The sequence below is a fragment of the Salmo salar genome, chromosome 12 (assembly GCF_965601325.2).
Source record: "Salmo salar chromosome 12, fSalSal1, whole genome shotgun sequence".
In the NCBI taxonomy this organism is placed as follows: domain Eukaryota; kingdom Metazoa; phylum Chordata; class Actinopteri; order Salmoniformes; family Salmonidae; genus Salmo; species Salmo salar.
The window spans coordinates 69,866,738-69,881,765 of NC_138302.1; the positions used below are offsets into that span (position 1 = coordinate 69,866,738).

The following is a 15,028-nucleotide window of genomic DNA, read 5'->3' on the forward strand; positions in this document are numbered from 1 at the left end:
CTCTGACAATGCAGGTGATGAAGTTGAAGAGCAGCTGCAGAAATTTGCACTCAGTACTTCATGACCTTTGATCACATGGTTTTTGGTTAATGTAGTTGTCGTGTATGTGCAAGTTGGACAATTTGTAAGGAGGTGACCAACGATGACCATTTGACAAAAGTGATGCGCTCGGACACGCCCATAGATTTGGGTTGTCAATTAATTTTAGCCCGCTGCCATACTGCCTGTGGCGCCCTGCGCTACAAGTCCCAGCAAGCACTGCCAACGTGCTGCGTGCCAAAGGGCAGTGCATTGGAGTCATGTGTAACTCCATACATGGAGTGTCTGAAAGTGGGTGTGTCAACAGAAGTGGGAGGATCAACAAGTTGGTTTATGGAAAGCGAATCAGCTAATTTGGCGGACTCATTTTAGCTAAGCCTAGGCCTTTTCCTAAATGTAACCTCATTCTCCTAACCTGTCGCATAAATTATCCTAACCTGCTACGTTAGTTCTCTTAACCTGCTATGTAAACATTAAGCTGACCAGAGGTGCAGCTGGCTATGGCCGGTCTAACCAATAATGGAGAGCAAGATGTTACACACACACAGCTGTTGATCCACCCACTGATGTCTCACACACACACACACACACACACACACACACACACAGCTGTTGATCCACCCACTGATGTTACACACACACACAGCTGTTGATCCACCCACTGATGTTACACACACACACACACACACACACAGCTGTTACACACACACACACAGCTGTTGATCCACCCACTGATGTTACACACACACACAGCTGTTGATCCACCCACTGATGTTACACACATACACAGCTGTTGATCCACCCACTGATGTTACACACATACACACACACACAGCTGTTGATCCACCCACTGATGTTACACACACACACACACACACACACACACACACACAGCTGTTGATCCACCCACTGATGTTACACACACACACACACACACACACACACACACACACACACACACACACACACACACACACACAGCTGTTGATCCACCCACTGATGTTACACACACACACACACACACACAGCTGTTGATCCACCCACTGATGTTACACACACACACACACACTGATGTTACACACACACAGCTGTTGATCCACCCACTTCTTTTGCAACGCCCACTTTTAAACACTCCAAGTATGCTGTTACACATACACCTCCATTACCGTTCTTCTGGCAGGATATTATGCTGGCAGCACGATTGCAGATTATCTTTTTCAAAATAAGGGCCCCCCTACAAAGACATGTTAAACTCTGTTTTTTACAGCATTGCAACCATCTTTAAAAAAAAATACATTGATAATTTGGCATTTTTACATTGTATTTATACCAGCTTTTATTTGGAAAGTTTACACCAATATTGGTTTGTTGAAAGCTGTTGTGGAGGCTATATGTTAAGATATGCAGTTTTAATAAAATACAAATATATGTAATTGGATTTACTCAGAGTACAAAACTTAAATTTGTCTATTTTGCTGAGCAGTGTTTTTAATTTGTTTATTTTATTTAACTAGTCAAGTCAGTTAAGAACAAATTCTTATTTACATTGACGGCCTACCCCGGCCAAACCTGAACGACGCTGGGCCAATTGTGCGCCAGATGTGATGCAGCCTGGATTCAAACCAGGGACTGCAGTGATCCCTTGTGCACTGAGATGCAGTGCCTTAGACAGCTGCGCCACTCGGGAGCCCCCACCCGGGTTTAATACGGAGCTGGTGACTCCTTACTCCATTCACTGCAATGCAATACACGGCATATGAATTATACACTGGGCATTCAAAGTATTCAGACCCCTTGACATTTTCCACATTTTGTTACAGCCTTATTCTGAAAATGGATTAAAAAAATATATATCCTAATCAATCTGCACACAATACCCCATAATGACAGTGAGAACAGTATTTTTTTTTATAGAAATGTTTTTATTAAACATAAACATTCCTTATTTACATAAGTATTCAGACCCTTTGCTATGAGACTCGCAATTGAGCTCAGGTGTGTCTTGTTTCCATTAAGAAACATCTCAAGGATGATCAAACTTGATTGGAGTCCACCTGTGGTAAATTCAATTGATTGGACATGATTTGGAAATGCACACACCTGTTTTAGATAAGGTCCCACAGTTGACAGTGCATGTCTGAGCAAAAACCAAGCCATGAGGTCGAAGGAATTGTCCGTAAAACTCAGACAGGCTTGTTTCGAGGTACAGATCTTGGGAATGATACCAAAAAAGTCTGCAGCATTGAAGGTCCCCAAGAACACAGTGGCCTCCATCATTCTTAAATGGAGGAAGTTTGGAACCCCCAAACCTGAGCAATTGGGGGAAAGGGCCTTGGTCAGGGAGGTGACCAAGAACCTGATGGTCACTGACAGAGCTCTAGAGTGCCTCTGAAGATGGGAGAAACTTCCAGTAGGACAACCATCTCTGCAGCACTCCACCAATCAGGCCTTTATGGTAGAGTGGCCAGATGGAAGCCACTGCTCAGTAAAAGGCACATGACATCCCGCTTGGAGTTTGCCAGAAGGCACCTAAAGGACTCTCAGACCATGAGAAACAAGATTCTCTTTGGCCTGAATGCCAAGCGTCACGTCTGGAGGAAACCTGGCACCATCCCTACGGTGAAGCATGGTGGTGGCAGCATCATGCTGTGGGGATGTTTTTCAGCGGCAGGGACTGGGAGATTAGTCCGGATCAAAGGAAAGATGAATGGAGTAAAGTACCGAGAGATTGACAAATAGGCCTATATTTACTTTGTTAAAATGCTATAGCAAATCACATTTTATTTGTCACATGCTTTGTAAACAAAATATGTAGACTAACAGTGAAATGCTTACCTAGGGGTCCTTTTCCAACAATGGAGAGTTGAAAAATATACAATAACAAAATAGAAATAGTGACACAAGGAATAAATACACATTTAATAACAATAACAAGTAAAGATAACATGGCTATATACATAGAGTACCGGTACTGATTTGATGTGCAGGGGTAGGAGCAAATTTTTTGTGTTATAGCCTGAATGGATTAAATTGGGAGATTTGTCACTGGCCTATACACAATACCTTGTAATGCCAAAGTGGAATTATGTTTTTTGAAATTTGTACACATCAATTACAAATGGAGAAACTTAAATGTCTTGACTCTAAGTATTCAGCTCCTCCTTTGTTATGGCCAGTTTAAATCTGTTCAGGGGTAGAAATGTGCTTAACAAGTCACATAAGTTGCATGGACTCTGTGCAATAATATTTTTGAATGACTACCTCATCTCTGTACACCACACATACAATTATCTGTAAGGTTCCTCAGTCGAGCAGTGAATTTCATACACAGACCAGGGAGGTTTTCCAATTCCTCGCCAAGAAGGGCACCTAATGGTAGATGGGTAAACAATTTAAAAGCAGACATTGAATATCCCTTTGAACATGAAGTAATTAATTACACTTTGGATGGTGAATCAATATACCCAGTCACTACAAAGATACAGGCGTCCTTCCTAACTCAGTTGCCTTAGAGGAAGGAAACCGCTCAGGGATTTCACCATGAGGTCAATGCTGACTTTAAAACAGTTAATGCAGAAAGGAAATGTGGAAATTGACCCACTAAGAGCCTATTGTGAAGAACATATGTTTTACTCAGTTTCTAAACAAAGAAAATGTAACCAATCACTATGTGGCCTCAAAACATAGTTAACCATCCATGATATCAAAATTATAGTTTTATTTCTCCAGCCTCATCCCTCAGCTTAGTACTGCACTGAGGCCGGTGAGACTGCTTTGTTATTGCTGCTTTAAAGCTCACTAATGCAGGTCATGGAGAAGTAACTTCTCATGTGGCCAGATTTCAGTGTTGGAACTGGGACTGGTTGGCCCCCCTGTGGCTGTCAGAAGAATTTCATACACCATGCAGCTGGAAAAGAAAAGTTGTGGTGTGTGCTAGTGAGCACTGTAAGAAGATTAGGAAACCACATTTCCACTTACACAAGAGGGTAGGATGTAATAATATGAAGATTGAAGACCTTATTTCTCCTACCTTCTCTATTGTGTATGGCTGTAGGTCCCTCCCTAAACATGAGCGTCTGGTGGATCTCCACGGCTCGGTGATTGACCACACGTACGGTGGGGGCTCCAGCATTGCTGTGCTGCTCATAATGGAGAGGCTTCACAGAGACCTCTACACAGGCTTGAAGGTAACCAGCAGACTCTCATATCTACCATGTACTCTAATATATCTCTTCTATCAAAGGTCTGCCTGATCCCATGCCTCAGTCTCACCTTTTCCTCTCACTCCCAGGCTGGTTTATCACTAAAGGAGAGACTCCGGATCGCCCTGGACGTGGTGGAAGGCATTCGCTTCCTGCATGGTCAGGGGCTTCTACACCGAGACATCAAACTAAAGAACGTTCTAGTGAGTAAGGGTTAAAGGTGCTTTCTCCAATCATGCTGAATGTGTAACACTAGTGTTTACCACATTGTCAAATCATATTTCAATTGTTTCCATTGATTTAATTTTGGATGTAGTTCTAATGTTGAACTGAGTTCAACTGTGGTCATGGCTGACTGACAAAAAGCGCATTTGCGAAAAAAGCACAATTGTTGCACGACTGTACCTAACCATGAACATCAATGCCTTTCTTAAAATCAATACACAGAAGCATATATTTTTAAACCTGCATATTTAGCTAAAAGAAATCCAGGTTAGCAGGCAATATTAACCAGGTGAAATTGTGTCATTTTGCGTTCATTGCACGCAGTCGGGGTATATGCAACAGTTTGGGCCGCCTGGCTCGTTGCGAACTAATTTGCCAGAATTTTACGTAATTATGACATAACATTGAAGGTTGTGCAATGTAACAGGAATAACGTTTTGTTATCGAGATGATAGTTTCCGGATTCGACCATATTAATGACCTAAGGCTCGTATTTCTGTGTGTTATTATGTTATAATTAAGTCAATGATTTGATAGAGCAGTCTGACTGAGCGATGGTAGGCAGCAGCAGGCTCATAAGCATTCATTCAAAACAGCACTTTCGTGCATTTTGCCAGCAGCCCTTCGCAATGCATTGCGCTGTTTATGACTTCAAACCTATCAACTCCCAAGATGAGGCTGGTGTAACAGATGTGAAATGGCTAGCTAGTTAGCCGGGTGCGCGCTAATAGCGCTTCAAACATCACTCACTCTGAGACTTGGAGTGGTTGTTCTCCTTGCTCTGCATGGGTAACGCTGCTTCGAGGGTGGCTGTTGTTGATGTGTTCCTGGTTCGAGCCCAGCGAGGAGAGGGACGGAAGCTATACTGTTACTGGCAATACTAAAGTGCCTATAAGAACATCCAATAGTCAAAGGTATATGAAATACAAATGGTATAGAGAGAAATAGTCCTATAATAACTACAACCTAAAACTTCTTACCTGGGAATATTGAAGACCCATTTTAAAAGGAACCACCAGCTTTCATATGTTCTCATGTTCTGAGCAAGGAACTTAAACGTAAGCTTTTTTACATGGCACATATTGCACTTTTACTTTCTTCTCCAACACTTTGTTTTTGCATTATTTATTTGATTGACGTATTATATTATACAAATAAAGAAAAAAATTGGCTGATTTAATCGGTATCGGCTTTTTGCCCCTCCAATAATCGGTATCGGCGGTGAAAAATCAATCGGTCGACCTCTAGTCCACATGCTCTAATTGCATTGCTTCAGTATGGAAATACATTGTTAAACAGGCTATAGCATTCACACTGATCTAGGGGCTAGGCATACTGTAAATGGCTGGAGCATTCACACTGATCTAGGGACTAGGCATACTGTAAATGGCTGGAGCATTCACACTGATCTAGGGGCTAGGCATACTGTAATTGGCTAGAGCATTCACATTGATCTAGGGGCTAGGCATACTGTAAATTGCAGTCTGGACAAACGTAGTCATTAAGCAAGATTACATTCACTAAGCTATTAAGGCCTGAAAAGACGGTGTATAATTCTGATAAAAACAAAACTTGTTTTAAATAGCCCATGACTAAATACAGTTAGGCACCATAAGTGCCCCTCGTGGGTGTATAATACATACAAGGCAACTTAAAAGGATTTTACATTTTAGTAATTTAGCAGAGATCTTATCCAGAGCGATGTAGTTAGTGCATTCATCTTAAGATTGCTAGGTGGGACAACCACATAAGTCTTATTAGTAAGTACATTTTTCCTCAAAGCAGTGATCAGCAAAGTCGGCTAGTGAGTTCGCGCACATCCAAACATATCACGCAAGCTGGATAAAGATCCAATATAAATAGAAAGGGGGAATGTTCACTCACCATTTTACAGCAAATGGAATGTTTTAAAAACATCATGGAACCATCTTACAGATCATATTTCCACTTCTCCAGAAATAGACAACATTTAATTGCATTTGAGCTATGTTCTTTAAGTTTGATCTTGTTTTATAATCAAATTAAACAAACGTCCGCTTTTTAAACCAACAACTATATTTCTAAATTGGATCGGGTCAGAAGCATGATATCATGAATCTCCTTTTCCATTGCAGTGTGATGCAACATGGTCACGAGCATTTCGCATTATTCTGTACGTAAATCCTGGACACCATGTTTAGTATATGTTACGTTTCTTATGGTACCTATTCATTTGTGGATGTCCATCAACCATTTTGTATTATGTTACAAATTTGCTAGCTAACGTTAGCTAGGCTAGGGTTAAGTTTAGAAGTTAGGCTAAAGTGTTAGGGGAAGGGTTAGCTAAAATGTTGTCTTTGCAAAGTAGCTAAAAAGTAGTTGGAAAGTTGCTAATTAGTTTAAATGCTAAAGTTGTTTAACCTTTGGGTTGTTAGACATTTGTGTTATACCATCTGTCTTATGTACCAAACGTATCGTACTAATTTGACTGTCCCGGATTTACTATGTTACGTGTAGTCTGTGCACACGTAGGCCTACATGTCTTTACACACAACATTCGCACGTCTATACAAAATACTCGGCTCCTGTCAATTGTATCGTTACCTATGTGTGAGGCAGATTATAAAACAAATCTGCTGTTGCTATAGCATTCTAGGAAGGTTTGGAGCACAGGTATTTGGTAATTGAACAAGGTGTGCTCTTTGAAAATGGGGATGGATAGAATGCTCGAACAAGCAAAATTAATTGTGTGTTAATAGTGAAAAAGCATGAGGGCAAAAACCTAACGTATTTCAAAGCACTCTCAGTAGACCATTTAAACCCCCTTTCTTTAGCGGCTAATGGCCTGGTTAAAAATAAGCACCTGCTAAACAAGCCTTGATTAAGGGGAGGGTAGGCTAAGCTTGGTTTTTAATCAAATTAAACTGAGTGGGGGAAAATCGTTTGTTTCTAAATACGAGATTCACCGGCACAAAATGCGTATCTCTTTTCCATGGCCACTGCACGTCATGGTTGGCTAGGCTGCGCTTCCGTTCTCTAAATCAATTTTATTATCAACTTAGTTACTGTTAAGACCTGCTTTTTGTGGGTCAAACTTCCCATTAGCGCTGAATGAAATTGTCACGTTGGCATGTGTTAAGGACACACCTCATATGTCCACCACTCCCACCTCAGCGCAAGTGAGCTGATGTTAGACAGGTAAAATGCAAGTGCACCAGTTTTTACATGATAAAATTGCAAACTAACGTGCCGTTTGACACTTGCGCCTCCTTGGCGCCAGCAGCATGTGCAAGACCTTAAGTGTATGCTTTGAGAAACCAATATTTATGATCCTGACATGTCACGTCTTGTACACATCTTGCCAAGTGTTCCTAATGTGTTCTGGCCCTCCCTCAGTTGGACAAGCAGAACCGGGCCAAGATCACAGACCTGGGCTTCTGTAAGCCAGAGGCCATGATGTCCGGCAGCATCGTAGGAACCCCCATCCACATGGCCCCTGAGCTCTTTACAGGTCAAATATCCTGCTACTCAGTCATAGTATTGCATCATAGACCACCTCTCATTCTAGGCTCTTTGATTTAACTGCAAGTCTGACCTATTTCTTCAGGAAAGTATGATAATTCTGTGGATGTCTATGCCTTTGGAATCCTGTTCTGGTATCTCTGCACTGGCTCTGTCAAACTCCCAGAGTCCTTTGAGAAATGCTCCAGCAAGGACCAGTTGTGGAATAACGTTAAAAAAGGTAATGTAGAATTCAAGCTCGAGCAAACCCACATCTATACTAACTCAACAGAATATGATCAAGACTTCAGCTTGCTGTAACACTTGTCTTTTATCCAGGACTTAGTGTGGATTTCTGTTGACTGAATTGGGCTAGAGAGCTGCCAGGGCCTCATTTGTGCCCATGTTTTCAGGCGCGAGGCCCGAGCGGTTGGCCGGCTTTGATGAGGAATGCTGGCAGCTGATGGAAGCCTGCTGGAATGGAGACCCTTCCCAGAGGCCCCTGCTCGGCATCGTAGAGCCCAGCCTGCAAAGCATCATGGTACGGCTTTGTAAATGTGGCTCGCATCAGAAAAGCAGCAGCCTGGAGGACTCAAACTGACACACTCCAAGAGGACCACGACTGTTGCAAAGGATTACGGTCAAAAGAAAAGTAATTTTTGTTGTATTTATGGAAAAAGGACAGTGTGCTTCTGGAAGGCCAAAAGAGGAGATGACCAATAAAGTGACAGACAGTTTTCCTCTTCCTTTAAAGGAGTTAAATATACACTATTTAAGATGAACTGAAACCGGACAAATGTGTGTATAGTACACTATGCTTTCCTCCATGCTAATTGCTGCTTGGTTATAGAATTGTTACTAGATATGAAACATTTAAAATGTAAAAAATATAATTTTAGATTGTATTAATTGGTTAAGAGTATTCCTGCATCTATGCAATTCCAACTTTTTTTTAATAAATGATTGACAAAATAATCAATTTTCGCCTCACTCTTACATGAGGTTGTCAGCATCTTCACGGAATTGTTTTAAGGTCATACTAAGGATAATTTTGACTTGAAGTATCAAATGGGTGAAGACCGGGAACAATGCAGAGGCCCGTCTCAACTTGTGCTCTGGTCCCAGAGCGTGTGGATAAAATGTTGTTTTCAGCGATGTCAAATACAGTTTAGGTATAAACGTGTCCCTCTCGCATTAGGTGGGAGCTGCAGCCCACTGAGTATTTTCACAATTCCTCCCCCAATTTAAAAAAAAAAAAGTTACTGTGCTCAGAGGATACCTGTGTTGTGGTTGCAGTTCAGCACATTGGCCACGAGGGCTCAGCATTCTACTACACAGTTCAATACAATATGCTTGGACTACATGTTCATGGAATGCTCGTATTAGCCTATTTCCCCAGAACCAAAAACAATACCACATCTGTCTGTTTTACTCATTGAATGTGTGATTTCCTTTACCAAACGCTTTCACAGAAAAATACAAGCCACATCAGTAACCTACTACAGGTCTTGGTTTTAAAAAGTTGATTGCTTTGTGCTCCAATTATGACTGTTTGTACAATCCAGATAATGGGGAAAAAACACTAACAGTTATGCTTCAGTTGAGTAAACAAACTGATTCACTAGGAACCCGATATTCAAATGTTAACCTTTATCAGTGTTGTAAAAAAAACTTTTGGCAATGCAGAAATGAACCTTGACACTATCATGAATGCTTTCAGAGAGCACCAGTTCAATTAGTGGTGATAAGTTGTACACAAATTGTCTGAACTGCTTTTTATAAGTGGGAATGTAGAGTTTATACAACATGATTCAATTGAAGATGAAGTATTAGTGTATTTCTTTTTACAGAACTCTCCACAGTAAAATTGGAATACATGTCAAAGAGTATTACAGCACAAGTTTGCAAATATTTCACAAAAACAATGGAATGATCTAATCTATAAAATACAAAGTCGCTGATTCAAATTAAAGCATAACCCTTGGACAAAAACGGGGAGCATTCTCAGTTTATACAAAAATTTGCTCCCAACAATTTACAAAAGTAAAGATATCAAAAGTTCTTGACACGCAGGCTCTTTTCCTCCAATGATAATGCAATAAAATGAAGGCGAAATGGTGGAGAAAGGCAGACATTCTCACCTCTAGTGTGTATGACAGCTGACTAGTCGCTATTGCCTTTAAACATCCTTCAGTAGTGAGAGAAACTGTTTATAGAGTGCTTCCATTACGGGGCGTGACCCCATGGCCTCTCACTGTTCTCCAGCCACACTTCAACAGGAGTCCTTTCCTCCAGTGCAGAGCACAGTGTAGTGGTTTGGGTGGAGCTGTTCATCCCTCTGTAGAGACCTGTTCAGTCTAAAGACATTTTGTACTGACTCTTCCTGTCCACCAGCTCAGGCTGGCAGCTTCCTGAGACGAGTGGAGAAATGAGTTGTCTCTACAGCAAAACTCAAACTGACCTCAGCCCTCAGTAGAATAACTAAATCCTTGAACAAAACAACTGTACAGGTGACCCTTTCTGAGATTACAAACTAGTTAAGCTTCTTGAGGAAATTCCCTGAACTTTTAAAATCTTACAGCCAAAGGAGGACTTCATTGTTCTTAATCTCCGGAGTTTGAAACATAAAAACAACCACAATAAACAAAACTGAATCAGCTCCAGTTGACTACCAGCACATCTGGCCGGGTAGAGTAAATTATTTTAAAAAGTGCATCGCTTCAAGTATGTAAACAAACAATGATTTAAAAAGGGAGAGAGACTCATTCCATCAGTGCGCTCGAGCCTGGGCCCTTGCAGAGACTCCTGAGGTTTTGGCACTCACACACATTCATGCACGCGCACACACACACATTCTCACAAAGAAAATTGGGGAAAGAGAGAGGGTACTCCATGGATCTCCAGTTGAGGACAGTCCAACGCTCTGTGTCTCAGACATCAGCAAGCATGGCGATGAGGGCCGAGGCTCTATGACCTGCAAAGACACACCCCCCCCGTCAGCCGGCTCATATGGAGGGGTTGCGGTGGCTGCTGGGAAAACAGGGTGGGTGGATGGGGGACAAACGTTACACAACACGGGGAAAACAGAAAACAATGAATGAGAATGATTCACCCACACACAGTGTGAGAGGTGATAACCAAATGATATGGGATTATTATTTTGGATATAAGGGGTGAAGGATACTGAATGATCGATCAATAAGAAGACAATGATCCTGATTTCAAATGAGGATCAAGTGCTTCAGTGAATAAAATTAAAGAATAGGAATCTATGTTTTTTGGAGAGACAGAGAGAGAGAAAGAGAGAGAGAGATTGATGGTTAGTAAGCTACAATACTCTGCACTGTAGACAGTGGTCATAATAAAATGATTTTGCTTCTATTAAAGACACTTGTATCTAGCAGTTTATATAATGGTTCCAAACAGTGTGTATTAACTCATCAAAAGTAGCTTTTACCAAGTCCCTCTGTTTATGGAACTAACAGTATTTTGAAAACACAGTATTTTGTTCCCAACATGATAAAAATCACCTGATCATGGGAGTTGCTTGACATCTTACCACATTGGCGTCTGAGCTCATTGATGAGAATGTGACCGGTACTCTATGTAATCGGACTTTTAACAAGCTAGCATGCTAAAATCAACACTACATAGGCAATGAAGAACAGGGGACAGACTACACACAATGGTGACGGGGGCACGACACACACTGAAGACAGCAGCAAGACACATTCAGTGGGACATCAATTCTTTCACATCAAACTGGTGTGCAGAACATATGACATACAGTATACAACACAAAGCAACATTTCAATACATAAGTACTAAGAAATATCTTAACTTTATCTAAGAGCTGTTGCTTTGGATTCTATGACATTGTGATGTACTGCATGTGCTGCTGTGTTTGTGATCTGTACTGGCGGTGTATTCGGTGTATTCTGTTTGGACGTGGGTCATGTTTGGTGCTCTGTGTTGTGATGACACTCACTCTGACCCTGATGAGTCACCGTCCACTGTCCCCGCCTTGATGCTCATGGCGACACCATTCAGCTGATCTGGTAAGCTGGGCTTGGCCCCGCCCCCTCGGCTCTCACTGGAAGAGGAGCCCTGGGAGGAGGCGTGGCCAAGAGCGTTCTCTGACAGCTCGTTATGGATGCGGTTGATACCATTTCTCTCCGCAATGGGGGAGAGCTGCTTCTTCTTCAGGATTCCTGCATTTGAAAAGACACATCCTATCCTAAACATTTCTGAAGTTCTGGAAATCCCACCTCTACAACGATATAGAGTGGAACTAACATGTGGAATGTTGCAGCAGTGTTGATGTTTGGGTTTGTTGCTGACCTTTCTGTGGGTGTGCGTTGAGGTTGGGCAGACTGGGCAGCAGCATCACGTGGTCCTTCCCATAGCCCTCTGCCTTGTCGTCTGGCCTGTCGTCTGGCATGCCTCGGTGGTCCCGGGTCTGGCCCAGTTCAGGGTTGCCCAGAGACTCTACCTTTAGCCTTTCTGCTCCCCCCAGGCACTCACTGTTGCTAAGTGTCGTCACAAACTCCCCTGGCCAGTACAGCTTACTCAGGTTGTTATCTGATGAACACCCAGACAACTTTAAGACTACATCTTAAATGCTTGATGCATTACATCGTGATGTAAGCTGTTGTTTTACAAGACCAGAATCGGGTAATTCAGGTGTTATTTATACATGTTTAAGTAAGATTCATAACATTCATGTGCTGCTCAGAAGTGGATTCATTTAAACCCAGACAATTGTGTAACAGTGTAGGTGTATTCTATTGAAGATTTGTCTGGTCTGTGTGTGATGTTTGGGTGTGGTGTACTGTTTAAGCAGAAGTGTGTGAGCGGTATTATCAAGTGTTACTGCATGGAGCTGTGTTCACATACCACCTGCGTGTGGTCTACTGAGAGTGAGGTATTATAGGTGTGAGGTCGTATAGAGTTGGTGACCCGGTGTATTATAGATGCGAGGTCATACCCTGAGGGTGTGGTCTCTTGGACACATTGGATGCGATGCTTTCCCAGCATTCATCTGGTGGGTAGGGCCCCTCCTCCTCGCTGTCAGAGGAGTGTGTGGAGGCGTACGATCCGCTCTGGTCATCCTCCAAAGACAGGTCACTGTCCGAGTCCGAGTCGTGATCTGTTGTTGCACACACACAAGTTAAGATGATGAACAATGAGTGTTGTAGAGAAATACATACATTGACCATATGAAATGAATACTCTGTATGCCTCTCTGTGTTTGAGCTATGCACCAAAGCTGCTAAAGGCAGTCACAGTGATCCTAATGACATTAAAATGGGAGACCTACCATCTAAATGCTCTTTAGTTTCATGGAAGAGTGAGCCGTGCTCGTTCAGAGCGATGTGTACCTGGCTATTATTCAGGCCACCATCATCCCTGAAAAACACAACAGGACTTGTAACAGGACAAACAAAGCCCTGGTCTCCTCAATATAAGTTAGTATGTGGCTTTGAAAGGGGTGTTCTATCTGTATTACAGTACATAACAATGACCATCATAAAACCCACACATTTTCAATTAACCTGGAAATAAAACTTTCTACTACACAATGATGCAGGAGGGCCTAAACAGCATGTGTCAATGGGGCCTGTTGTGTCCCTCTGTGCTTACCGTACCTGAGGACAAAGGGGACATAGCTCTGCTGGCTCTTGCCACTCTGCAGGGTGTCATTCAGAGAGACACTGGAGTCTCCAAACGGCAGGTGGTACAGTCTGCCATCCATGTAGCTGGTGTTACAGTTATACGACTGGAGGAGGAGGAGAGGAAGAAAATAGGAGAGGTATAAGTTAGTAGGTAGTAAGTCATATCAAATCCTGTGTTATTTGTTTGGTGCTTTAGTTAATGTCCTTAGTAATATAGGTCCAAGCATAAAGGCCACGATGGAGGCCTACAGCTGTGCATGTCTGTACTAGGCCTTGGATGACTGGTGACGTCCCTATACAGTACGAGATTTACCGAGGGCTTGGACTTGATCATGTGATCCGGGCGTTTGCGGCTGCAGCAGTAGCGCATGGCGTTCCTCGCCTCCTTGTTGAACACAATGCGGAAGAAGAAGATGAAGGGACCCTGGAATAGACAGACCAAATAATGTCAATGGAGCAAGGATACTGACAGTCAAACCAGTGACTAATAGTCTTTAAATCCTGGTTTAAGTGAAACAAAAGAACAGTGTTTACTTGAAGACAGTTGAATCCAGCAAACAAGTAGTGGAAGATGATCATGTCACTGTTGACTGAGAGTATAGCTAACAGACATGTGACAGTGACCAGGAGGAGAACCCCACATGACGTCCTCAGCCCGGAGCTAGACACAGACAGACAGAAAGACACACGTAAGATGAGAACATCACAAAGGTTACATTAGGATAAGTGAGTTTTCAGAGGATATAGAAATATGTTTTTCACTTTTATGCAATCCATCATGAGCCAACAACCACAGTTTAGTGAATTGGCAGCTTCACTTTCCATTAAATGACACAATGCACTCTCGTGGTCTCTAAAGTGCTGTAGTCATGTACCCTTGGGGTACAACAGCATGCCTGTGTTAATGACAGAATTTGTGTTGTTTTTATTCAGGCAGCGGCGGGCAGGACACTCACATAGGGGGGTCTTTCTTTTCAAAGCTGTGGTGTCTCATGGAGCAGGATGCTCTGGAGGCCAGGATATACAGGAAGATGTTCATCTGGAAAACACAAAATACAATTCAACTATGTATTACTGTATAACATAAAGGCATACTATTATACAACTCTAGTATATACAGTACCAGTCAAAAGTTAAGACACCTACTCATTCCAGAGTTTTTCTTTATTTTTACAATTTTCTACATTGTAGAATAATAGTGAAGACATCAAAATTATGAAATGACATATGGAATCATGTAGTAACCCAAAAAAAGTAGCCACCCTTTCTTTGCCTTGATGACAGCTTTGCATTATTCTACAATGTAGAAAATAGTAAAAAATTATAAAAAAACTTGAATGAGTAGGTGTGTACAAACTTGACTGGTACTGTAAATATCATACAATACACTGTATTAGAGATCTGATG

The 15,028-nt window shown here is 42.0% G+C and overlaps 2 protein-coding genes across 5 annotated transcripts in view; one reads left to right on the forward strand and one right to left on the reverse strand.

Moving 5' to 3' along the window:
- dstyk (dual serine/threonine and tyrosine protein kinase) overlaps positions 1-8,925 on the forward strand; it is a 47,239-nt gene extending 38,314 nt beyond the window's left edge. The window contains exons 11-15 of the mRNA XM_082959268.1: positions 4,094-4,226; positions 4,331-4,444; positions 7,842-7,956; positions 8,053-8,187; positions 8,360-8,925. Coding sequence (XP_082815394.1) covers positions 4,094-4,226; positions 4,331-4,444; positions 7,842-7,956; positions 8,053-8,187; positions 8,360-8,547 — 685 coding nt within the window. The 3' untranslated portion in view covers positions 8,548-8,925. The remainder of the gene's footprint in view (positions 1-4,093; positions 4,227-4,330; positions 4,445-7,841; positions 7,957-8,052; positions 8,188-8,359) is intronic.
- Positions 8,926-9,370: 445 nt separating this feature from the next.
- The window catches only part of celsr2 (cadherin, EGF LAG seven-pass G-type receptor 2), an 82,985-nt gene continuing 77,327 nt past the window's right edge, over positions 9,371-15,028 (reverse strand). The window contains exons 26-34 of one of the 4 annotated variants that reach the window (XM_014132987.3): positions 14,578-14,660; positions 14,156-14,282; positions 13,935-14,045; positions 13,595-13,725; positions 13,267-13,355; positions 12,934-13,095; positions 12,288-12,527; positions 11,935-12,157; positions 9,371-10,920 (exon numbers count right to left, since the gene is read on the reverse strand). In XM_014132987.3, coding sequence (XP_013988462.3) covers positions 10,914-10,920; positions 11,935-12,157; positions 12,288-12,527; positions 12,934-13,095; positions 13,267-13,355; positions 13,595-13,725; positions 13,935-14,045; positions 14,156-14,282; positions 14,578-14,660 — 1,173 coding nt within the window. In that variant the 3' untranslated portion in view covers positions 9,371-10,913. Of the gene's footprint in view, positions 10,977-11,930; positions 12,158-12,287; positions 12,528-12,933; positions 13,096-13,266; positions 13,356-13,594; positions 13,726-13,934; positions 14,046-14,155; positions 14,283-14,577; positions 14,661-15,028 lie in introns of those variants that run through there. The other 3 variants (XM_014132986.3, XM_014132985.3, XM_014132988.3) reach the window with 3 other exon arrangements.